We start from the raw sequence: 27,347 nt of genomic DNA, 5'->3' as shown, positions 1-27,347 counted from the left end.
AGTCGCGGCCCGCGGCTGTCATCCGCACTCGCCGTTGTGTTGTGATCGCGGTCGGACGAAACGAACGACTCCTCGAATTTTTGTTTACGTTTTCCCCTCTCGTATCCCGCGCGTTCGGTTCGCGCCAGTTGTGTTGCAAAGATGAGCGGAAGAAGCAGCAGCTGCGAATCCCTTTCGAAAAGTGACGACAAAACCTCCGAATGCTTCGTCGACTCTGGCTACATCGATTCGGGCGCGATTTCGGTCACCAGGTCGGGGCTACTCTCCGAGAGGGACGCGCGCCCCGAAGACTCGGAAGAGTCGCGTTCGCAGCCGCAATCCAAGGAAGTCGAGCTCGACTCGATGAAGCTGGACAGCGGCATAGACGTGGGTCTCGCGGACTCGTTCGGCGATCTCAAGCTCCGCAACGACCTCGGAGCGGACGCGACCCGCCAGACGGAAGTGGCCGTTCCCGAGTTGAACATTAGCGAAGTCGAACCCGAAACCTGGCAGATCTACTACCAACAGGACGACGACGGAGACACGTGAGATTTTCAATCATATTTTGACACTTGGTTTTTACCGGATCGTCCATTTTTGTTTTCTCCGACGACGGCACCCCTGGCGGCCATCAGCCGCACTAACTTCCGATTATTTTTATATTGTTTATGGATCGAATTAAACGCAGTTTCGCAATCCAATCCTCCATACAGTGGGAAATTCCGCAACAGTTTACGCAAACCAACATTTTGCAGGGCTGCCGATTTTTCTTCGTTTCGTGAAATCGCTTTCTAACGTCGTTATGTAACGATATTCTAAACTTTTAAAAACGTTAAGTAGTCTGTGGCCAAAATTTTGACCATATACTAATATATTCGCGTTTATTTCCTTCAATTCGCAGCGAGTTCTACTTCACCAAATTTTTCAAATATTTTTGCTTATTTTATTTAATAGCTGCAATTCTAAAACAAAATGGCGAATGAAGCTTGCGAAAGATTTTAGCTGAGATGATTACACAGTCAATTTTTAAATATAGCCCTTAACATTTTTTTTATTTTCATGTCTATAATTAATATAATAATACGGCATTTATCGGGTCCTTATAAACTGTTTTGTCCCACATACGCACATACATTGTAAAAATTAAAAAAATGTTTTAAAACATTTTTTACTTCCAGCGTTTTTTTTTTTTTTTTTTTTTTACTAATTTACTGTTATATGAAGTCAAATTTATTCTAAAGTGTTGATTATTTTGTTTATACGTTTTATTTATTTATATACAAGTATAAATATGAAACTCAGTTTGACAGTTGCGAAACGTCCATTTGTGTTCAAACCAAAAACTATCCTAATATAGTTAGTTTTTGAACTTTCATGTTAGGTTTGAACTTATGTTAGGTTGGGCCCTAAACATTTCAGCCTTAACTAAGGTGATCAGATTTTGAAAATATCAACATTTTTAAGGAGAACAATCCTCAAATGAGGACATCTGCTTACCTTATCTTAACATGTGATGTGTTGTCCTACAGTGAATCACTTTCCAGTTCGGATGTTGATTTTTCGACACGAATATAATTGTAAATAAATAATTATTAGGTACGCTTTTTTATTATTTCAATAACCGCCATTTTTAAGAAAGGTGGCGAATCAGGCAGGCTTATTCATTTTTGCCTTAATTTTATATTTTTCTCTTATATATATATATTTATATTTTAACAAAAATGTAACCGAAATATAATTTTTTTGTTTTATTATCTTATATTACAAATTTTTACATGATTTAAAAAGAAAAATAGCTGAAAATAAAACACGTAAAAGAAGTAAAGCGGCAACTGGCGAGCTTGTAATGCAGACAATTCGAAACACGCGAGCGTCACTCGGGTTGGTGAAAATCGGCACATGTGCCGCGCGCGACTTCATGGTTTTGAACGAGACAAACTTGCGCCCGAAATTACTATTTTTTTCTTTGTTTTTAATATAAATCATTTTAGATCAAACAAACTTACCAAATATATTTACAAAGTCTAAATTTACGGTAATCATTATGTCCTTAAAAACTGTTATAGCTTATTTAAAATGGCTGGAAATAATTGAATATATCACTTTTGCCATATGTTTAAGGGATTTCTAAAAAATAAGATATGAGCATTTCTGTCCAATTAGACGGACAAAATTTCTAACAATTTCCGATGATTTCAAGTGATTACTGCGATTAAATATTAATTGATCAAACTTTTCGTAGAATTTCTCAAAAAAAAAAAACCACTAAGAACTAATATATTGATTAACAATATACAAAATCTTAAATTTAATTTAAAGATAAATGTGCATAATTGAAATTCAAGAGAAGATAATGCATTCATTGTTTCAGTAAAAAAATTAAAGTCACGTCTTACCTAATTCTTCCACGTATTAAAAATAACAATATATTTCTCTTTGTGGACTAATTTTCATAGTTATCTACAGTGCCAAGTTTTAAAGCACATTTATAGCAAGATCATATTAACTACGTTATACATATTAAAATGTTATGCAAAAAACGCCATAGTAAATATTATGATGTCGTTTTACTTGAGTAAATTTGGCAACCCTGAACGTATTGTCTGTAAATAAAGTTTTACCTCGCCTTGAGGCAAGATTCAAATAATGGCGTATAGTATTTTTTGCCATTATTGATAGTAGGTAGTTTTTCAAACCATACTTCATTCAAAAAATAAATATGCATAATGTACACCTATACGTGCGAACTTATAAGGAAATTCTCAATGTACGCAAAATAGTATAAAATCTGAACGGATGTGGACAAATTGTTGAAAAACTCAGCTGTCATATCGTCATAGTCTCTGCTAGACCTAGACCGGTGGTTAATTGACGAAATGAACTTGGGTCACGAGTCTCAGGAAAACCACAAGGTAATCTTCTGCGCGAATTCCGTCACTGGTTCTCAAAAATGCCGTAAGAAATGTATCGAAATGCGGTTATGCAATTGTATCAAATGTGGTGTGTGTTTTTGCCATTTTTCGGGCACGTGACTTTTTTTGAAAGTGGTGCGATTACGTGGTTTTGATAGCATCTCATGCAAGTTGGTTATAATATAATAATATATTATATAATAATCATAATTTATAAATTTGAATCACATATTTAAACGTTTGCGATGGTCCTATTAGCTCCTGTTTCATCGTGTTGTCACTACTTTCTCCGGTTTGTGGTTTTGGCTACAACCCGCAAATCTGCGTGATCTGCATGCTAGAGGAAGTTCTATAGTAGGAGAACGGTCGCTTTGACCTTCTGAATTAATTTCGAGGCTACATTTTTTAGCTTTCGAGAATAGCAATCGTCGAACGTGATGCTATTCCGTTTATGCCGAAAAGGCATACCTTTAATTACGGGTAAAAACGTGTTATTGCAAAATGGAACGAAAACATTTTTTAAGTTTGTTCGTAGAAGCGATATGAAAGTATTTAAGGTTTTGTTTCGACCGAATAGTATTTAACGATACTTGGCTTTTCTAGATAAATACTTAACGACTTCACCGCAAGAATAATCCTTGCGGTTAGCAGGTAACCGTCCATATAGGGTGCATTCATAACACACTCAAAAATTTCACCCGTCATAATTGCCAAACTTTTTCCTAGAATGGTTAGACGTTGGGTTTTTTGGATGAAATTTTTCCTCGTATATGGAATTTAAGGACAGGAAACGCTGTCATGATTATCTTGAACGGAAGGGTTTTTAATTTAGATTGTAGATCCTAACTTGAATGCGTATAGTATTAATCGCTATGCTCGATCTCTGCTAGTAGTTCCGTTAACGTATTTCAAGGTTGCTGCAGGGCTTGCTCGATCAATGATAATTTTTTAAGTTTGTTAATATTCACAACAGGCGTTTTGTATTGCGATGATTACTGGGAAATTTTCAATGACATTTGTAATGATCTATAACATTTGCATACTTTTCCCTTTGTATTGGTGTTGGTTTAACAATACTGACAATGGAGTGTCGTGTAGTGTTTTTAACGCATAACGGACGTTCGGTTTTCCCTCATATGTATGATGGATCTGTTTTTATTAATATCACCTATTGTGTGACAAATCGTATGCTTTTTATATAACAATACGTATCTGTTTTATTTCATTTATATTTATAAATGCCTCCATTTTATTATTCACTGATATGATGAGATAAATAGCGATTTTTATATTTATCGTTCGTTTTAATGCGAATTGTATAAACAGTTATATTTTAACGAGTTATTTCTTATTATCATGCCGCTGTATGTTAATTTACTTGGAAATTTTTGAGTTTAAAACCCCCGGGGGAAACCTTTTGGATTAAAAATATGTATAATAAAATATTTCATTAAAAATATTTTAAATAAACAATAATTTTTAATCATTGGTAATTACTAGAGAACATGCGTGACACGGAACTGAATCAATTCAATTGAAAAAATGATACAATAGATGTTATTGTACTTGGTTACATTACGTATGTAGAGATAATTATTTATTAATGAAATTTTTATTATTTACAATTCATTTACTACATAGTTTTAAGTCGTTATTAATGATTTATTAAGTATATCGCGGGCTCTCAAGGAAAACTGGATAATTAAAGTAATATGTTTTGGGAAAAGTTGGACCATTAATTGATAATTATTTTCAATTAGTTATATTCACCACTCATATAAAAAAGTGTGCTAAAATAATATCGTACCAAAAGAATATTTTTAGTAAATCAATTAACCATTGATTTAAAATAATATTATGCATTAGGTTAAAAGTAATACGAATTAATTAGTTGTCATTAGCAAATATATTTTTAAGATCAGTGGTAAGAGTCAAGCAACTCTAAAAGTTATATTTTTATCTAAAATAAAATATCCATATTGAACAAAACATTTTATGCTGCAAGCCCACAAAGGCGATTTCAATGCTCGTGCTTAATATTTTTAATTTTGGAAAAAAATTATCTACCAATGGTAAGTTTACAGATCAATTATCTCCATTTGATATTTTTCGTGCGTTTTTTCAACGTCTACTACGTAAGGTGATCAAAAGAAGTTTTATTTTCTCATTTTCAAACATATTAAGCCGAGAATATTTTGTATTTCTTCCACATAGTTTCTTGTTCATTAAATCATTTGTCATTAAATACCGAAAAGGAGTAATCCTTCATCTCTAAAAACAAATTGAATTCGTTTTTTAAATCGAACATCCGTTTTAATATTTTACTTCGGTATTTAAAATAATATCACCATATTCGCTTTGCATATTTATAAAAACTTGTTTAAATTGACGATGATGTAGCACTTGAGATCCATAAAAATTGTCAATTTGTCGGTGTGACAACGTTTGACATTTTTAATATTTTTGCACACAATTTTCCCTGATGTAAAATGCAATGAAAAACGATGATTTCTCGTTCTGCATTGCTGTCAATGGTGAGGCCATTTAAAAAATATTTTCGTTGAATATTTTATTTATTATATAAATATCTATATAATATAATATAATAATAAATTAATAAAACAATTCTAATAAATAATAAGCTTTTATAATCTGATAAGGTTAATATTACTACATTTCTCGAATTAATATCAATTAAATTCCTATTAATTATAAAAATCAAATTTCAATATAAAAAAGTACATTAATACATAATTTAATTTATTAAGTTAATTCTGCCATAATATAAGTTATTTCAAATAATATAAATGAAATAGTTTTTTTTTCTTTTTATTATATTTCATGATCATTAAATTGTATATTAAAATATATTCATTCAAAATTGCTTGGACTTGGGACAACCCTTTATAAAAAAAACATTGGACTACAAAGGGTTAAACTTTAAAGAATGGCGCTTGATATTATATTCTTTAAGAACACATATTTATTTTTTTGAATATATAAAACAAACAGCATTGTCTTTTATACATATCCATATTTCGAGGATTAAACAATATGAATTTCAGAGAACAATGAATAAATATAAGACAAGATGAGCTTCGTAAAAGTAATGCATAACTGCTCATGTAGCTCCGAACGGCGACGAAGACGTTATGGTATGCCAGCGATTTTGATGTTTAAAAAATCTTGGCTGGTTTTAGATAATCGAATGAATTATTTTAACCTTTACAAGTACAAAGGCATGTTATGCCCGAAATGGTTTTACCATAATATTCCAAAGGCATCTATGTCTTGCCAAATATATTTTCTATTTTTTGAAGACATTTTAAATGACTTGATGATAAATTTGCAGTATTTACTTACTTTACAGTAGATACTTCTATCAATACATTACAGTAAAAATATGTAGTGATTCTTAACCATTTTACCTGTAATTATTAAATTACTAAAATTCGTCGTAAAATCTGTTAATCCATCGATTGATTTTGGAAACAATTTTTTGACCAGTCGCTCAAAACCTAGACGTGTAAATTTTTATCCATGGTTTTCAATTTAAAATGTTTTGTTTTTAGTTCCACGTACATATTTTTTTTAAAATAAATTAAATTACTGTTTTTAATTCATCTTAATATTTAGACAATATTTTGAGAGCATTTTATTTCATTAATTATGAAAAATAATATCAATTAAATGGCCGCCTCTGGGCCTTTTGTAATAGCCGATTCTTGTCATTAATTGAAATACTAATGAAATCAAAATATTAAAAAAACGACCACTAACTGGCTAACTTTTTCCCTTCCCCCCCCCCCCCACACACATTGAAACCCCTTAAATGGGGTCTCTGATTTTAAATTAGAAATTCTCAGTGTATGGCTCAAAAAAATCAATTCAGATAATATTTTTTTAAATATGTCATTTCAGTGAAATTTTATCAGAATATTTTTACCAGTGAAAATTTAATTTATCTGGCAAGTGCCAGTAAAATTATATATTTTCAATCTTTCAATACGTAGTAATATTTACATTTATACACTTACATTATTTATTTACATGCGATCTATAAATGTTATAGTGAATCTGCATTTTTCAGTGAAGTTATATTTTCACTAGTGAAGTCCAAATGTGTTTTCACCAGTAAATATATATTTATACTATCGAAATCTAATAATAATACAGGGTTTACCCTAAATAAATAATATGCAAGAAGCTTAATTTTTGTAATTAAATAAATTGGACCGCAATGGATTCAATAAGAAAAAAGTTTTGTCCGGTAAAGGACTGCGTTGTGAAAATAAATAATTTGCATTTTTAATTATCTTAACCCTGTGATTGCCAAAATCTTTAGCTACTAATTGTCGGATCCTTTGAAAAAATGATATACTTTTTTAATGGTATTAAAAATACAAAATAAATCTTTTAGATAATTAAAATATATATGAATTAGTCATTATATTCGTTCCAAAATATTCATAGACAAACGTTGTATTAAAAAACTATGTAATAATAATAATTATAGAAAATAATAAAGTAAAAAGCTGAGTAGCAAGTTTATTTTCGTTTGACATTTGAAAATATTTTTTTTATTAACCAAAGATGAATTGTTTTATTTATTACATAGCTATTTTATACATATGTATTTTTTTATTTGTATACATAAGCAAGCATTAAATTTGCTACAAAAAATCCCAAATTATACTTAAGTCAATAGTTTTTTGTCGCACGCTTAAATTTCGCAACGGATTTTCCTGCGACAGTGAGTACACGGGGATTCCGTCACTCTGTTTATGTGCGTTTTTTTCTTTGCACCGAAAAAAGTGACAGTTACGAACATACAAACACCCCCCACCACCAAGGATGTCACTAGCCTCGTTTCCCGAGCCGAAGCGCCGGCAGACTTGGGGCTGACGCTTTCAGTCAGGCTCCGCACCGCGCGTAAAGCACTTCGCTGCTCGCTATCGTTATCTTCTTATCGCGTCAGTCACAGTTCGCGGTTTCGTTTCAACCATGGCAGCTCCGCCCCGCCGTCCGTCGGTTTCCATGCAGACTTTAGTGAAAACGCTACCCACGAATCGCGCTCGAGGAGGCGTTAGGAAAGAGGAGGAACCCCTGGAGTATAACTTCATGGTGAACGTGAAAGTGATGTCTGGCAGGAGGGCGATGCCCTCATCCAGCAATCGGACTGGTTTCTCCGGAATAGCGTGGAATGCCCTTCGATGTGCCCTGTATCACATGTATGTCTTGTTTTTGATTGTGTTGTTGTTTTGACTCATCCATTTGAATCTAAAACTAATTGACGATTCTGAGGGAAACTACATCAAACTAAATAGAACTTGGGGATTTTCCCTTATTAGGAATAAACTATGATGATGCTTTTTAGATTACTCTGGGGAAACAAAGTAATTAGATACGCGTATGACGTGGATTAAACACTCCATTGATTATGTATAGCTTCTAAAGTTACTTCTTTCGTTGATGCACAGATAGATTTAATGCGCTCTTGCACTACATTAAATCAAAGTTGTATTGTTCACGCGTGTTTTAACAACTTAGCTTGATGACGGATTAGTAATTCTGCGGTATTCCTGACACAACCTGCTTATCAACATGTTTATTTTTAATTTACAGACAGCTACACATCGCCATCGTCCACGGCTTCTACGACGCCGTTCTGGCCCTGCTCCATATGTGCCCTCATCCCGCCCTTCTGGACATCTGCAACGACGCCGGCCGCGCCCCCATACACCTAGCAGTCCTGACATCGCAGCCGCACATCGCCAGGCGGCTGCTGATAGCCGGTGCTAAGGTATGACCGAAATCAATCATAATCAACAAAAATTATAGTCGATTAATTCAACTTTCTTTCTTAACAGGTGAACACGCGAGATGCAGAAGGCAACACGGCACTGCACCTGGCTAGCAATCAAGGAGACCTCCTGTGCCTTAGGGCGTTGACTGCTCCCTTGGCGCCCCAACAGTCGGGCGTCAGCACCCTACCGCAGGCGCTCAACCAGAAAAATTATGATGGTGAGTCTTGCATTTTTTACTAGTCAGTATGACGCGAAAACCGATGATTCAGTCATTATATTAATCACCGATGGATACAGTGTGTAGTTTTTTAAAGCAAAAATAGTTGGGAGTGGCTTACTTAACCTTTTAATTGCCGAAATTCTATATAACGGCTTTTGCGAGAATCGTCTGATCCGACGTAAATAATGTTACCAAACATATATTAAATAGTAACCTAAAAGGTTGCATTTCTTATTTAGTCATAAGTTTTCAACTGATTCATCTTGAACGTAATTAAGTAGAAGATGTGAAATATTTAATAAAAGGACTGATTAGTGTTTTGTTACTATTAAATATGAAGATAAAACAATTTTATAGAGTATAATAATTTTATTTAATCAGATGGTTTGAATCTTGTAGTTGTTCTGTCAGAAGCATCACGTTGACGTTTCTGTTTTGCCACAACGAAAGTTTTATATCAATTTGACAAATATTAATAATTTGAAGTAGTGTTCTATTACTGGTTTGTAACATTATAATGAACTTAATCGTTGAAATCAATTTAGTATAAAAACATATTGTAAATACTTTTAATTAGTGTTACTGATAAATCGTTTGTATATTGATTGTATGTGGTTTAAAAGCCGCAATTGCGGCAAGCCCTTTAAAGTGAACGAAGTTCCTAAATGTTTAATTAAATCTAATTTATTAATCGAGTTATTTTGGAGAAGTGATTGCAAAGCTTATCTACGTTTCTTAAATATGCTTCTGATCGATTTTGATTTTCCACCCAATCGCGCTAAGATCACATTTTAATACAATTCTAATTCCCCAGTGGCAAAAATCCGACACGATTCGCGGAAAATTAATCACAAAGTATCATAATAACGTGTGGCTTAGAAATTCCATATTTAGTGTTTTTATTTTCAATTCCAAAGATCACGTGGTGATGACGCGCGTGAATCAAGTGTCACATTTTTTTCCGCGTGGTTTCCTTGACACACACCAATTGTCTTAATCATGCATAAAGTCCCTACCAAAATAAGAGGAACCGCAAAACAAAGTCCGCCGATTATTTGTGTTTTTTTTTTTGAAGGGTTTCACCAAAACCGCAACCATGCATCACGATGACCCAATTGAGTTGGACGTGATTCATTAATACCGACTTAAAATTCCCCGTCGCAGATGATGCTATGATCATGATGATGACCATACGGTCCGCCCTTTCTCCGAAAAATAATTTTCCACTCAGCGGATTTTCCCCAAATGAAAAACCGGCGACCTACAAAGCCCGCCTTATCAGCGCAGTAAATTCCGCGATTAGCCAACGTCTGTGTGCTTATTTATGGCTGGTTGCTTTTAAAAATAATGCAAGTCTATCTTATCTGGTAAATCCTTGAATTTGAACAACTTGTGGCATGGTATTTATAACGCATTGGCAGCATTTTTTGTTTGTTTTGGTGCTATAAATACTTCGGGTTTTCCAGCTGCTTTGGGTTAATGCACACGGGTCGGTTTATATAGCTTTGTTGTGCGATCTTGTTGATTTTTTAAGTATCTGCTGCATAATTGATCATAATTCATAGCATATTGTATAGTATATGGTATATCTAGTAAAACATATTTTTTCGGCTTAATCGCTAACTTATTTATATATTTATTTTTTTCAATGATCTATCAATGCGTAATCAGTCACTATCTTCTCTAAAATATATCAATCATTTTTTCGGATGCGTTTCTACATATACTTTAATAAAAACAAATGCGCATCGCCTTCTCACGAGCAGTCACTGACTGGTATTGTGTTAAAAAATGGGAATTTCAGGTAATTGTTCACGGGTTTGTGTAAATAAGCATAACTAACTTTATACATGCATTGTTGTTAATTATCTTTATGGAATTTCCAACTTTCTACATCAATTTAGAAGCTATATATAATTGGATTATACTAGATGGTTTCCGCTGAATATGTTACTACATACAACACATAAAATAATATCCATTCTGTATATATTTACATACATAGATCAGAAGGCAGTTCTTAAGAAAGAGTAGACAATGCAACTATTTTAAAAGCTAACACTGAATAGTATATTTTAAACTATACATATGAATTTATAATTAATTTTAATTCGCTAGTGTCACCTCTGCTTCATATTCAGTCAGCTACTTTTATTACATGTTACAGTGAATGTATTTTTCATTGAAATTATATTTTTACTAGTAGAAATGTTTTCAATAGTCAATATCAGTGAAACTCTTTAACTCGTATTTTCGGAGCAGATGATGTTTCGTCCTACTGTTATTGAAACCATGTGGAGTCGGATGATGATGATTCAAAATGCATAATTCCATTTTTGAAAATCAAAAATCCCGCATATGTGCGGGACCCGTCTTTAAGCGGTAAAACCCAAACTTGACCCAATAGAATTTCAAAAACTACAGTTATAGAACTTTCATTTGGGTTTGAACATTCTGGCTTTAATATGTGATATGTCACCCTACAATTTTATAACAATTTTTAATTAAATATTTTTTTCATTTAAAAAGCATTTTTACCAAAAATAAGCACTATTCAATAACTCGGATTGAATACTTTCTTTTACTATTTTAATCGACAGTTTTTTTAAAAGTACGCGAATTGACGTTTTACATTTGTGATTAGCATATAATTTCTGTAGCACCTGTCATTATATTTTCACTATTGTACGATATGATTTCACTAAAAATTCAGTGAAAATATATTTTCACTTTAATATATAAACCAATATTTACTTTAGATTCAATATATTGCAGTGACACAATCATGATGTGTTAATGCGTACAATAAAAATAACATTTTTCAATGATAAGTCAGTATTTTTAATACCATTCAAGAGCGTTCTCTTTACGTCAGTAGATCACGTTTATAAGTGATTGCATCTTAATTAGATTAATTGTTTATAAAGTACTTGTAGAGATGAATGGTTCATACAAATATATGCGTGTCTATAAAAAACATCCTATATTTTTTATACAACTCAAAGCTTTTGAGAGCATTATGTTCGAAGATCTGAGCTGCCAAAATGTATGGAAAATTGCATTGCACTGCAGTGCAATTCTCGACCACCTTCAACCCATCGCAAGAATATGCTACGACCGTGTCCGCTCGAGGTCATGGTCCAGCTGTATTCCGCTAGCCATCGAACCTCTCTCATCTCAACGAAGGTCCTAATGAGTGACATCATCAATGATGTCACGCACTCTCTCGCGTCTTACGTTTTGCAAAAGGAAAACATAACATTCACGACCGCTTTCTTTGACATTGCACACGGGTAAAACCGCCCAGACTTTTGCGATTGCAAAAGAGTATTGTTCTTCCGACATGCAGATGTATGGATGTGTTGTATAACTGGAAAAAAATTGCTGACACGGTCATACAGTTCAATTTGTGCGTTACGAAATGTGTGTATAAAATGTGCATTACCATCGACTGGAAAAACCGACGCCATTAGCATCGGCGCTGGCGACGCCTTATTGTATGTGTGAGTGTACTTATGATGACTATCTGCGTTGTTGGATTCGATTGGAATATTTATGGGTGTTGTCGATGATAAGTCTGATAAGTGCGTTTGATTGGATTTGAATAAGGTCATTTGAAAACTAATATCTTTGATCAATTACACATGTTTGAAGGCATTCTAGGGCTACCAAATTTAATAATTATTATACTCAACATTGAAATACTAAAATATATTATGTTTTCTATTTGCCATTAATGTTTTCTTAATAAACAAACTACACTGAAGGTCAAGTTGTAATCGTTGTAGTAAATAAAAAATACTACCGCTCTTGTACGATATTCATTACATTTTTTATGTTATAAAAGAATGTAAATTACCCTTGTGCGTATCATTAATTGTAATTGATTAAGACGTCGCAAATGAGTAACGAAACACGCAAGGTGTGTACGTCATGACGGGTTGGTTATCTTTCGTTGTTACGTCGAACAACGGTCAAGTTAAGATCGACGACACAAAATTAAAGTTATCGAGCTGCGCATAAATTTAATAAGATTGCAAAAAACAATTTCACTTTCTGCGCATTATGTATCTGTCGATAAATATGAATGGAATTTTCCATTCGATTGCTAAACGATGGCAGTGAATGAAAACGTGTAGTGGTTTTTGCTCGATTATTCTGGAAATGATTATTGCTTTTGTGTATAGAGAGAGACTGCACATTGATTGTTCACAAGTCAAAAACATGCTAATTGACTCAATAGAATTTGCCTGGTGTTCAATCACTCAATTAAATTAAAAGTTAAAGGATTAAATATATAGGCGATTAGTTATGTCTATGTTATAGTTTTCAATACCTACTTTTTGCCTTTATATGTAATTTTATCATGTTATATTTGCTCAATATCAACATAGTATTAAATCTCAAACTTTCTTATTAAAAACACTTATTATTATATATGTACATATTAAAGATAAAATGATTTAATATATGTTTATCTTCGTATTATCATATGACTAATATACCTCAATTGTCCAAGCAGCTTAGTCTTATCTGATTATTTAATTTTATATACGATATATCTTAATCGTAGTCTGATATTTTTAAACTGCAAAAAATATTGCAGGAGCTCTTACATCGGTTAAAAACTAACGTGTACGTACACACACACTTGCGTAGCGATAATGTGAATGGACTCTGGCGCCGATTCCGCGGATTCTGTGCGGATTTCTCCGAAGCGAACCTCGTGGCCTTCGCTGATCTCGAGCCGTATACTCCCTCGCTTTCGAAAAAGCAATTGGCCAGTCGATCATTTCCGCTGCCCAATATTTCATCATCTTCCCCCGCGGATGCGATTTTCTCCCTCGAGACAGCAGCTGCACAAAAACCGGTCGAACGCTCGTTCAATGCCAATGCCGATCTCGATTGCATTCTGCAATGAGCCACGCCACCGTCGCGGTTATCTTGCCCCGACGGCCTTTAGTTATGTTTGCGATTTTTGCGATTCGACGCCCCAGTTTGGCGGCGCATTTGTGGGGAAAACCTAGGGGCCCACGCCGCGCGAAAACCGGTTTTTTATGCTCAAATATATGTATATGCGAAAATATTCGCTTCAAGAGCGCAATCGTTTTAAACCCTTAAATGTCAATAGCATCCGGAAACTATTCGGCATGCCTATGATGTAGCAACGAGGAAAAGTATTGCATAGATATCGATACAGTTTCCTGTTTGTTACCCTCGTTGTTTACAGTATGCGGTTGGGAATTTTCAGTGTATCGATTTACAGTTATTATTTTATTTGATTGGGTATTTCTTTGAGGTTAACTTTTATGTAGACTGAAGTTTCTTAGAAATGTGTAACGTGTGCGGTGTTGTCATTCGTGTTTTTCCTAGTTTGTATAATAGTTTTACATAAACAACGTCATAATTATCAGAATTTACTATGAACGTAACCTCAGCACTAGAGGGAAACAACTCAAAAATATGCTTCATGAAGGAAACTTGGTAGTAAATTCGGGCTTTCCCATTTCTTTTGCGACCCGCTTTTTATCTTTAAAATCGTCATTTAAATTGTTATTTTCCTCAAGATGTTTTCTTTATTGATTATAACGCTAAAGTATTTGCTAAATAGTGGAGTATTGTACAACATTTTATAATATGCCACAAATTATTACTGCATAAAAATCTTGCAATGAAAATATTTTACAAAATGATGCAATATGCATGCTACCCTCGCGCGTGAATATGATTCCTACCACCGCTGCTGTCTTGAAAATAGGGTTCTCGATTCAGGGACGTCATTTCAGTTTTTTTAATATTTCCATAATATTTCATTAAATAAAAAAAAATCTGAGCAAATTATATACATTTACATGCGATGTATAAATGTTACATTTATGAAACTCAATTTGACAGTTGCGAAACGTCCATTTGCTGTTCTATACACCAAAACTAACCTAATGAAAGTTCCAATAATAATTATAATTAAACTGTAAGATGTCGCATCATAGTTTTACCACACTTCGATATTACAGTATGTTTTAAAAATATGATGGCTATTCATACCGATATCACTACGGACTTCTAATATGAGAGCAATGGTCAAAGTATATTCAATTATATTATCACTTCTCAGAAATCAAAAATTGACGTCAAAAGCAATAAAATGAGTGAGAACGCTCAGTTATCTAGCGTTCATATTGAGACTTTTATAACAATATTAAGACTTTTAAGTAAAATTGTAATGAAGCATATCTAAACCAAATTTTGACTAATGTTCTCATGTCAGAAGTTCATTAATGTTCCACTAATTTATTATTACATACTTATTGATCAGGGACGTTATTTAAGCTTTTTCAAATCAGCTGCGATTGAATTCATTTGCATATTTAATACATCATTTTATCGAATTTATTTTATATACAATAGCTAATAATGAATGGAACGAATTTTATATACTTAAAGATTGGATCCGTATCCGTATCGGCGTGATCGAATTGTTGAACTGATTGAAATAAAATCTTTGCATCTTGAAACAACAAATACAAAAACGTAACACAGTTCACAAAAATTTGCGACGCATTCCTGTTTCTGAGATTAGCGTTAAACGATAATAAATGGTGGGCCTTTCCAACTTTTTGTTTCGTACAACAAACGACTTCTGCGAATTTCGGTCATAAAAGATACCGCCGATAAACAATTTCCTATGGAGCCGAATTATTTCCTGTGCAGTCAAAGTATCACATTCGTACGCGCGTCATCGTCTTTTAATGCATTTGATGTCTATAACTAATGTTTCCAAACATAACAATTTTTTGTTAGCAACTTTTTTTATTAATTGACATCTGGATTGATCTCATTTTCAGCGACAACTTCAAATTTTTAATTCAACACAATTAAATTAGCTTAAATCATTTATGGCATTGAATATGCAATATCGTAATAAACTGGTCAAATGTTTTTGTTAAAACTTGCGTAACATACAATTGCTCAAAAATTGTTTTCTATTGTACCCTTAAACCTTTTAAAAATTGAGTTAATTTTATGTATTTATTCATAATTGTTTCTATTGTTATTTTTTTATTAATATTTTATATTTTATTAAAATATCGGTGATTCTCAACGTTTTATTGCTTCGATTTATCTTACTACTTTTTAGTATTTGTGTGTTTTAATCGTTTATCTTAACACTTCTACTATTAAATGTTTATAATTTATTTTATTTATTCATTTTTTGTGATGTTTTTGTATCAATTCAGAGGTTTCTAATTTTTTTATAAAATATTTTTTGTTAATGTCACTTATTTCGTAGTCTTCAATTTATTGTCATTATTTTCTATAGATATCATTTATATTAAATCAAATTTAAAAAACATATTATTCACGTACAATGTTTTTTATTTATTATTTCTTCAAATATATAAGTATCTGTGATACCTCAAAACAGTAAATGATTGACCGCCATACATGTACGGCGATACCGCTTTAAGTGTTAATATAATTAAAATGACATATCTAATTTGATATTCAATTATACAAACAACGTTTTATTTTAGATTATTTCTAATTTTGATACGTCCGAACAAATGCTGTCAATCTTCAAGTGTCCAGTCTCGGTACTGTCGAACCTATTAATTTTTTCTCATCAGATCATCACAATGCATTCGACACGTTAAATAAAATAGCGCGTATTTGCGGTAGTTTGATTATTGTTTACTTTCCAATGACTACCAAAAAATGTTGTTGTTTTGTACCGTTCTTTTAGTGTTCTGAGAATAATATGCCGTGTTCGCTCGTGGGTTTTTACAACAATAATTTGCGCATTGTTCGCTCTGCAGTAAAATTTCACCTCCGAGAGGCTTTCACGGAGAATGTGAATATAAACGCATCTCGAAGTTATGGACGGAAAACCCGCTCGGGTCGTTAATCTGCCCGAGTTCGTTACGTGCGAAAGCGCACCGTTCACTATAAGGACGTTAGGGTCAACGATATTAAAAAAAAACCAAAGCTTATACGGTTATGCCTTTATGATGTGTTGATTGATTTTCTCGAATTCAATAGAGTCGAACCAATCTCGGTCAAGCGCGTACGTGACATTTGTAGGGTGTCCGATTCATTAAAAAATACATACATATGTTTATGTGGTCTATGTAGAATCATTACTATTTGATTCATTAACCCTTCGAGTAATGAGTTAATTTTACTTATTTTTCCATAATTATATCTGTTGTTATTTATTTATTATTATTAAATTTCGTTAATTTATTTTACATTTTTTTATAAGATTATTATAAAATATCTTTTGTTGTTTATTTATTTCGTACTCTTTTAATTTATTTGTATTATTTTCTTTTAAAATAATCAACATTAAATCAAATAAATAAAAAAAATGATTTATTATTTCTTCAGTTATATATGTATGTATGTAAATAATTAAATATATAACTATCTGGCGTACCTCACAACCGTACATGTACGGCGATACCGCTCAAAGGATTTATCAAAGAATAGATCATTGTTTTGTTCCTATCGTATCCTTCAAAACAATTCATTTGGTTATTAAATGTTATGGTGTAGCATCATTGTTATATTGTGCTCTGGTAATTACATTGATTCATATGTACTCAAATTATTATTTAAATTACGTTTCTAAAAAATAATTGTAATAATAAGTCTATGTGCGTTTTGGAAAACCCATAACTAAATCTATACTGCATTGTTATAATTTAAATAATTATTTAAGTACCAATGTACATATTTGCAGAAAAACTAGTATGGTTCACTCTGAATAGAAAACGACTTTTGGCATACGATTGAATCCATGGAAAATTTTACGAAAACGTCACAAGCATACGCACTATTAGAAACAAACATACATAGATACATTAATTGAATTCATACGTAACGATTGTTGATAGTATCACTTAGGTAAAACCCTAAAGATTCATCGTGTCGAACGGCACGTATTGAAAATTATAATTAGTTGTAAACATAGACAATTTTGTATTCCGTTTATTTTTCTTTGTCTGAGACTGATATGTTTATCTATATGAGCCTAAGATCAGCGTCCATTTAATTTTGAAACTTATGGGGCATATTTTTATCTTAATCTTAACAATTCACTTTAAAGTATCAAATGTACATACATATGTATATACTACGTTGTTATTGTTTCATTATATACTTCATCCCGCGTTTTTATGTTCGTCTATCTACCACAATAACAATCGGGACTTATTATCGCATATCCAGATAGTGTTGTTTTTTATTATGTTGCGGTTTCGCGACTAATCTAACGAGATTTCAAAGAATGCGATTTCATTGCGTTTATAAGCAATTTCATAACCTCGGGTTTCGAAGTGAGCTCATATTTACTAGGAATACTTTTTTTGACCAATTCTTACCGGTTGTTCTCGAAACGGAAATTCTAAAGTTCATTGATGGTTATTTTATTAGTTTATTATTTAGTCATCATCGTACCTACTGGTGCTACTACTGTGTATCAAAGCAGTGGAAAATTTCTTCAAATTATAGCACCGCTTTTAATTGTGTTGTTTGTCTTCTAGGTTAATTAGCGTTAACGACCTATCGAATTTTTATTTTAATACTACTGCGTATTTTAAATCTGTACTTTTAGTATCTACATACTACTTCAAAAAAGAACACACCTCCAAAAAACACATCGATCCGTTCAATGATAAGCCGTTAAGCATATTTCCATATCTGCGTTAATAATAGTGAGTTTTTCCTATCGCTATCTATCTACTCGATCGCAATCTGATAAGTCAAATGGAAATTCCCTATTTGCGCGTCCAATTTTTTCAACATTTTTTTAGTAACTGAGCTGTTTGATAACGGAAAATCTACACATACGTCAAATCAGCTGATATTTGACGATGGAATGTGACGAACTCGTTTGCAGATGATGATGATGATTGTCAAGGACGCGATTATAGAACGTCATCGAGAACTCAAGAGAGCATTTGTGCATTCAATATAATGAATGCAGTTTTTAAAGATCGTTTTTTAATGTTTATTAATATCACGGTGCCGTCGATTAGTTAACTCGGACTAGTTTAATATCACATTAGGTGCATACTTTATGGTGTAATTTAATCTGAGGAAATTGTTGGACCGTTTCGCGTCTCACGTTTATTTAATACAGACTAGGGTTACCAGTTTTATATGTAGGTACATATTTTTATATGAAATAAAATAATTTGTTTAATGTTCGTGTATTTAATCCCAAAAATATATTTACACATTAAAATTTAAAAGGAAATAATCAAAATAGGTAATTATTCAATATATATGGATAATAGGGTTTACTGTAGTAATACCTTTTTCTCTGAACTTCTGAGAAATTAATCAAAAAAATATTTTTTTACATAAAAAAATCTAAATTTTTGGCACTAAATCAATTTGAATATAATGTATTTGAAAGGTAGTGTTTTTTCACTTTCATGTGCATAGTTTTTATAGAGCTCTTGACATCCAAAAATGAGGCAGAGCTATTCACAAATTGTTTAAATGAAATTCAAAAAGTGGCTTTGCTTAATTGAGCAATGACCTAATGAAAGTTCTAAAACTAATTATAGTCTTAGAACTTTCATGAGGTCAAATCTAAAATACAAACTATACCAAATTATCTCTCTGTGGAAAATAAGTAGAAGAAAAATTACAGACAGATGTCGCATCTCGCATATTGCTCCATAGTTGGACTGCGTTTTGATATTACACTATATTTAAAAAATATGTTAGCTATATTTACCGATATTTTAACGGACTTCTGATATAAAAGTATATTCAAATCGAATTTTGGTCAATAGGAGAGCGCAAAATTAAATATCACTTCTCAGAAGTCAAAATTTTTTAATGTTTCTATTACACCCTAAGCTATTGGTTGTATTGAACCTGATAATGCTAAAATTTATGATGACCCCATTTTTACGTTACGTAAAATAATTTGTATTCCGAAAACGACATTCAACTATTATTTTTTATTATTTATTTATATATTTTGAATACGGATACAATTAAAAATATATATTTAAGCATACTCCATTAAAAAATATCAGTTAGAGTCGATAGTAATAAGTCGCGTAATTCACTGGTCGTATTAGATCTCGTTGATCTATGAAACAAAAGAAGTGAATTAATATTTTTATAGTAATTCTTAATTATGTTTGTGAACAATACTTTTTATAGCGTCATAATATCAGGGCCCTAAAGTTCAACTATGTAAAAAAAATAAAAATGTTATTAAAATATACCCCATGCCTTGCTGGTCATATATTTTAATACAAATTCCATACGACTATATAGAAAAAAATAATGAAAAACAATTAAACTGTAAACGAATGACATCATGCGCAAGAAAAGACATGTTATCATCAGTTCCATCCGCTGTTGTGGAATGACTTGATAGAAAAATTAGTTCAACGCACTGATTTATGCTCCTTTTTATAGCTCTTTGAATGTGAAGCTTTGCAAAAACATCTAACAAAATGAAAGGCCCTATTATTACGATATTTTCTGTTAAATGTCACGATGTATTTAATCGCAGATTGTTTAGTTCTTTACGTTTACATTCATACATTTCCATTCATCTTCCTTATAAACACGTAAGCAAATCTGAAGGACGTTCTACGATTGCTTATATATGACGATAATCTTAACATTGCCAAAATTAGCTAACTTCCTGCTTCTCGCTTTGAAGAAACTCGTTTTCAACTTATTCGAACTTGAACCTTAAATGTTATTGTTGCTAATAATAATAATCGTAAGATTGTTTTTGAACCGACGCGACGGAAATCAGTATTTTTCCGCTCTTCATAACCTTTACTTTTTCGTATGTTACATGTGTACATTGTTCTCTCTCTCTCTCTCGCGTGTTTATTTTCAAAAGAGAGTAACAGCGCGTGGGTGGTATCCCTGGCAGCCGCTTACCGACGGCGAGTAGCAGCTCGCGCTCGGAAAAGTTGTTTTTGGGGAAACCCGCGTGACGTCACGTACAAACTATGCCGACGACGGCCCTGTGCGGTCAAAGGCCGCAAATTTTCGACCATTGCCGCGCTCCAGTGCAAATCCCCCCTTATGAACTATGCAAATTGTGTATAATGTAGCGCGATGATACGAGGGGAGTCGCATTTGTCTTACATATTTTTTTATAAAAATATGTAGTTCTAACAGATTGCATACCGAGCATTATACTTATTTTTTTAAATTATATAACGTTTTAACGTCAGATTTAAAATACAGTTTCGAAATGATTGTTATTTATATTCACAATTATAAAATCAGTAAATGTCAAACTGTGGATCGCGTTCCGATAATATAAAAATAAATATTTAGAATCACCAAATATACATATTATAAAAATAAAAACGACACTAAACCATATTATCTCTCAGATTAAAATAAGCAGAAAAAAGTACAGACATGTCGCATCACGTATATTGCTCCATAGTTCGACTGCACTTCGATATTACACTATGCATTAAAAATTATAGCTATCCTTATCGATATTACGACTTAAACGGACTTCTGATATAAAAGTATTGGTCAACGTATATTCAAATCGAATTTTGGTCACTAGGAGGACGCAAAAGCAATTAAATCGTGGCACGATTTCATTGCTTTTGACGTGGATTTTTGACTTCTGAGAAGGGATAATTGTTTTTTGCGGCTTCCTATTGGTCAAAATTCGGTTTACATATATTCTATTCGATTCTTACTTATTGTAAATAGTAGATTATATTTTTCTGAATGAAGTTTTATCTGTATCATTATCAATTACTCTTGTGTCAAAATGAATAATTGCTATAAATGATTTTTTTTTATATTAATCTTAATGTTTCTATTATACCCTAATCTGTTGGTTGTATTGAACCTGATAATGCTAAATTGTATTTCGTTACTAGCCTTCGGATAATCGTGGTTCTACTGTATGTACATACAACAAATAAACCGGGCTCCCCCAAAATTATCACAATGTCCATAGATCGACAGGAAGGATTTTGCAAAAAAATATCACAGTCGTTAAATGTAAAATAAATAATAAACACTATTTTCATGTTTATTAAAAAAAATAATGATAAACTTCTTAATTAATATGCTTTAACTTGCATGTTATCACAGTGATACACGTGTCTGTTAATACACTGTTCGCCAACCGGTGGTCCGCGGGGAAATTTAAATATATTTCTAATTTTTGTTTATTATGTTCCATTATATTCATATTCATTTTTTTTAATTTTCGATTAAGAATGTTTATTGAAGGCCCAGACCAACATCTCGTGTAAAATTATTTATAAAGTATCATTTACTAAAAAAAATTAAAAACAATACTAAGTTTGAAGGTGATCATCTAATTTCACTCCTAGCTCGTCGTAATTGGCCGTGGTTGCAAAAAGTAGGTGAGCACTATATCTCCCTCACGCTGGTCATGTGTATAAAATCGGATACACAGCGCTCAAATCAACAAATATCGTTTGTGACTTGAGCTCTTGATGAATATATTCGTGAATATTTATAATAATAAGATTATTATATATCTGTTATTGATATCAATTTTCTTGCTTAGAGTGCAAAAAAGTAATATTTTATATTTATAATGTTGCTTGTTTGAAGAAATCATGGTAATGATCGGCGTTTATGAGTGCCAAGAGGTTGTCGATTTCTGTATTAATATGTAAATTTAGCTTATGTTTTTAATAATTGCGTCTCTACGATGTTGCTATGGAGTGAGAGAAAAATTTGTGTTAAATGTTAAGCAAATAATAATTTATCTTGTACCTGATTTTAGCTCCCAAGTCAGGTCCATAAATGTCTTTTAATAGGCGCAATTTTTAACTGTGATTTTTATAATTGCAGTACTATTAGTTTTCTAAGCTTTTGCTGATTCATGTGATTAATTCGATGTAACAATAATTGTTTCGATAAAAACGCTAAAAATTCGCCGCATTAAGAATAATAATTGATACAATTACATTCAATTGAATCACAGAAGACTGTTTTGCTGTTATGTGATTGAATAAATTCAATTAATGCAAATTTTTCTCACTGAGCTACCACATTTTATTACAAACAATTAAATAAATTATATAATTTAAAACTTATTTTTCGGTGATGTTTTTATTTATTCTTAATAATATGATATATGCGTTGAATGCTCAGTATATGAACACTTTCACATTCAGATGCTCCATTGAAGCTCCAAATTCAATTGCTACACACTTATGTCATTGAACAAACTTTCTTTTCTTCATCGGCCTGGCGATGAAGGCATTTCTAAAATTTAACAGTAGAGAAATCTCACGATTTTCAGACATTCTCTTATAACAATAGAATTGCTTCACTGCTCGATGGAATCATATATGCATACATTGTTTTATTTTTCGCTACCGACTTATTAATAGTCGCTTCGACGTATGTATGTCTAGTCGTCTAGCTCTAGCTGATCTACATATAACAAACAGACTCTTCCGGAGTATCTGAAGCCCCAGTCCGATCTCGATAATTCATCTCTTTGAGATTTTTGCCGTTCTTGTTTACTCGCGTGAGGTCGCCGCCGTCAGGTGACAGTGCCCCGCGCGACGCCTCCGCCCCTGGCCGACTGCCGGTGGGAAATCCCGATCTTCTCTCGGCCCCTTGGCGGCGAATTCCGCGTGCCAGCGCTTCAAAATAGACTCGCGCAGGGCTGCCACAAGCGAGTTCGGACACAAATAGACCCATCACTAGGAATTCGAGGGCTTTCCACTCCCTATCTAATAAATCACGATCGATATACACCGGTCACAACCTCCCACAGCAGCTGAAACATACTCTCGATCAAAGGTGGATGATCAGATAAAATGTAATTCAAAGTTCCAACCGGTCGATAAATGCACTTTATGACACACCTATGACGCTAGCGATAAAGTGCAAATTTCTTCTAGTATGATTAAAATCCCGGAAACGGGTTTTTCTTGTTACGCATTATTTGCAAAAGAAATATTAATAATAATAATAAAACGCAGAAACCTTTTAACCATACCTTATCGCAGTCGTTACGGCACAATACGTGACATTGTTAACTCTGCGGCTAAAATCCTTGTGTTGTCAGATAAAGAGTTTTCGTCGGGTTTTGCCGTCAGTGGTAACCCTGACTTTTGGATCTCCGCAGCGTATAGCCTCGCTCACGGTTTACCTGCTTGATATTCAAATTGCCGGTTGTTTGCCACAATCGGACGCTGCGTTTTTTCGTCATTATCATTCATCAGATATACGGAAGTCGGAAGAAAATTCAAAGTTGTCGGAAAATCCCAAGATTCCGCGCCCGGTGCTGTCGAAGTGAAGACATTATTGCTTAGCTGTGTTCGTTCGGCACTAAAATAGCCGAGAATTCCTCGGAATCCGAGGTTTATATTTAAGTTGCTCCCGATCTGGAGCCGTGATTCACGAGCGCATGATTATTGCGTCCTCTGAGACGTCGAGGCGTTTGCCTCCTTATGTGGTCTTCACATCAGCGCCAAAAATTCTGAGAACTACTAGAGTCATTGTATTGGGTTGTGAATTTTTGCATCATAAATAGATCGTTTATATTTTTATGTCATGGCAATGATGTTGACTTACATATATGTTAAAAAAGATACTAAGAAACAAAAAGTTTTTTATCAAAAAATAAAATATAAATGGACTCGATTTTTAAATCTACCATCACATACTTGTCCAGATCATTAAAGTCACATATTTTATTAACGATTTCTAAAACATCTTGATTACTAATTAAAAGTTTTTTCCTCACTACTAATTATAACTCAACGGCACATTGTTCCACGGTCTGCTTGTGTCCGCTCTATTTTAGACATGTGTTTATATATAAAGTTCACAAGGGAAGTCTATTTGCATGCGTTTGATTCTTTAGAAATGCAACATGGAATTGAAAAAAGGGGGAACGCTTAGCATGTGGGAAACTCTGATTCATCCAGGAATGTCCCATGATGGCGACTCCCCCACGAAACGATTTCAAATACTAAATTCGCTTTTATCTTATTGTTTCAGGTGAAACTTGCGTACACTTAGCGGCCATGGGAGGTCACATCGACATTTTGCGTCATTTAGTCTGGTTCGGAGCAGACATCAACGAGAGAGTGAGTATAATGATTTTTTAACGATCTCGCTAATTGATTCTATCCTGTTTACTTACATGTCGTCTCTTTGTTTTAGGAGAATAAAGGCGGACGAACAGCTTTGCATCTTGCCATACAATGCGGAAATATTGATGTATTGAAATTCTTGACCACCGAATGCGAATCAATATCGTACAGCATCCGCACATATTCCGGACACAGTGCGTTACAATTAGGAAGCGCTGCGATTAAAGCTCAATTAATAGAAACCGGAGTTTTCCGTCAAGAAGATGACTCCGAATCGGAATACGATAGCGAATCAGACGAAGAAGATGACGATAACGTGAGCACCGTTCCTTAACATTAATCAAACAAAAATCGATTGTATTTTGACTAATATCAATTTTCAACTTTCAGTTCTCCTATTATAATGAAAAATACTTCAATATCGGGCTACGAGGCGGAGAAACGATCAACGTCGCCTAAACCGTGTGTGATGTTAAAATATCTTAAATTAATGTGCCTTCCGACCACAAAAAAATCTCTAAAACTAGGCTGTATCGAAGCACTCCTAGATTTTACTGAAATCTAGACGGACTTGTGACGGTGGCAGTCACACGGCAAATTTTGACGCTAGACATTTTAAAAAATATGTGACTGTAACATCCGAAGTATATGCATATTATAAATATAAAATACGACTAACAATTTGTGTGATAATTGCCACAAGTGTGACGCGATCACGGGTACTATGTAAAGTGAACACGTACAAAGACTTGATCCATTATCTAGTTGGATTTTAGTTTTACGAAGGTGGCATATCACCGAACGTGGTATGATATTTTGTGACATCACGGCGTCATTTTGCGCGCGTAACGAAATTTATTATATTAATTAATAACGAGCATGTGAACCTTTTCATGATTGTTTATGGAAAGGTTCGATTGAGATTTTTTTTAATGCCATTATTTTAATAATTCAATTACAAAACTACACTACTGTTCTTATTATTACTGTTAGTTTAATTCTTATACCATGGAATGCATACGACGGATCATTCCATACTTAGTTTTTACTCAACTGTTCAAAATTGAATTGTAATAATTTTTACGTTGGATGCTCGACTTCCGATTAGTTGTAATGACAAACTTAATTTTTATAACTGACTGCTGTTGTTGCCCTGTTAGATTTTTGTCAAAGAAAATCGTACATTAAAAGCGTGTATAACTTTTGACCGTAAAGTTCTGACTTTTAAATGTGTATTTTCTTTTATTTTTCATGTAATAATAAAAGGGTAACTCATGTGTATATACTATATGTAGTCAAAAGTAATTAATTAAAATATCTGTTATCTATAAATTGTTTATTAATAAAAATATTTATTTGTACAATACAATTACATTTTATTCCTAATCCATTCATTTCCTCCATCATCAACTACATAAAATACGTCCATAAAAAGAAACTAAAGTAAAAGTTTAATACAATAATATTAAAATCTCATGGCCACTAGCAGGAAAAGGTATGAAGACTTTTTACAATGATGATAACGAGACAGTAAAAAACACATTTTATTTATTTATACATTTGTAATCAGTCATAAATTAATGTTGCAAATATAATAGAAATACTTAAGATTATTCGTACGTTTTATAAATTTCTCAATAAAAAGCTAAATTTTAAAAATATGTTTTTAATTGAAATAATTTCTAACAATGGTTATATCTAATTCATTATTGTTACAAATTTGTTACACACTTGTTAAAACCTATTAGCGCCATCTATTATTGAAAACAAAAAAACTTTTTGCATAATTTGGTTTAAGACTATTTATTTAATAATATATGTTTAAAACTAAATAAATATAATATACAATATTTTGAAACACAGATGTCGCTAAAAATAATTAATATATTAAGCATTACGGTATTTATTTACACACCGAGACACATTTTACGCGCATGCACATATAGTACAGGGTTGTCTAACTGTGAGTGATGTTTGCATTCAGGGCCTTTCAACTTATTTTAGCAAAAAAAAATTTTTTTTCCTTATTGCAATATATTATCAAACCCAAATAATTTGAACAAAAAAAAATCATGTCTAAAATAAATTTGAGTACTTGTTAAGAATGTCGATGTTACCCTCAGAAACCAATGGATTATGAACTGTTCTATGCATTTGGCCCTAACTGCTACAGAAGCGGTTTTAAAATTTTAACAGACAAGCGTTGGTCAGAACACTGAACATCATATGAATCTACTTATAAGGAGGATTATATAAATTAACAACCAGATTATATACTTTATATAAATAGTTAAAATGTCCTAACCAACGT

At 32.7% G+C, this 27,347-nt stretch overlaps 1 protein-coding gene across 2 annotated transcripts; it reads left to right on the top strand.

The window, feature by feature from the left end:
- Positions 1 to 26: 26 nt before the first annotated feature.
- Positions 27 to 26,368, top strand: LOC148238016 (NF-kappa-B inhibitor cactus-like). Of its 2 annotated transcripts, none has more exons than XM_088181244.1 (6): positions 27 to 524; positions 8,517 to 8,694; positions 8,762 to 8,915; positions 24,942 to 25,030; positions 25,107 to 25,352; positions 25,427 to 26,368. In XM_088181244.1, exons 1-6 carry the CDS (start codon positions 142 to 144, stop codon positions 25,493 to 25,495), a joined length of 1,119 nt encoding a protein of 372 aa, XP_088037370.1. In that variant the 5' UTR covers positions 27 to 141; the 3' UTR covers positions 25,496 to 26,368. The 2 variants fall into 2 exon arrangements, with proteins under 2 accessions (XP_088037370.1, XP_088037371.1); XM_088181245.1 differs by lacking the exon at positions 27 to 524 and adding an exon at positions 7,785 to 8,122.
- The last annotated feature ends 979 nt before the right edge of the window (positions 26,369 to 27,347 follow it).

Source organism: Plectrocnemia conspersa, unplaced genomic scaffold (genome assembly GCF_051122295.1).
Source record: "Plectrocnemia conspersa isolate PC_06_02 unplaced genomic scaffold, ASM5112229v1 ptg000002l, whole genome shotgun sequence".
NCBI classification, from domain to species: domain Eukaryota; kingdom Metazoa; phylum Arthropoda; class Insecta; order Trichoptera; family Polycentropodidae; genus Plectrocnemia; species Plectrocnemia conspersa.
This window is presented reverse-complemented; position numbering and strand designations above follow the sequence as displayed.

What these genes read in the sequence shown, in the direction of transcription:
- LOC148238016 (XM_088181244.1), top strand. Translation starts at nt 142, where the DNA reads ATGAGCGGAAGAAGCAGCAGCTGCGAATCCCTTTCGAAAAGTGACGAC. An exon ending in GAGCAGACATCAACGAGAGA is followed by an intron (nt 25,031 to 25,106) that starts GTGAGTATAATG and finishes TCTTTGTTTTAG; the next exon opens with GAGAATAAAGGCGGACGAAC. An exon ending in ACGAAGAAGATGACGATAAC is followed by an intron (nt 25,353 to 25,426) that starts GTGAGCACCGTT and finishes TTCAACTTTCAG; the next exon opens with TTCTCCTATTATAATGAAAA.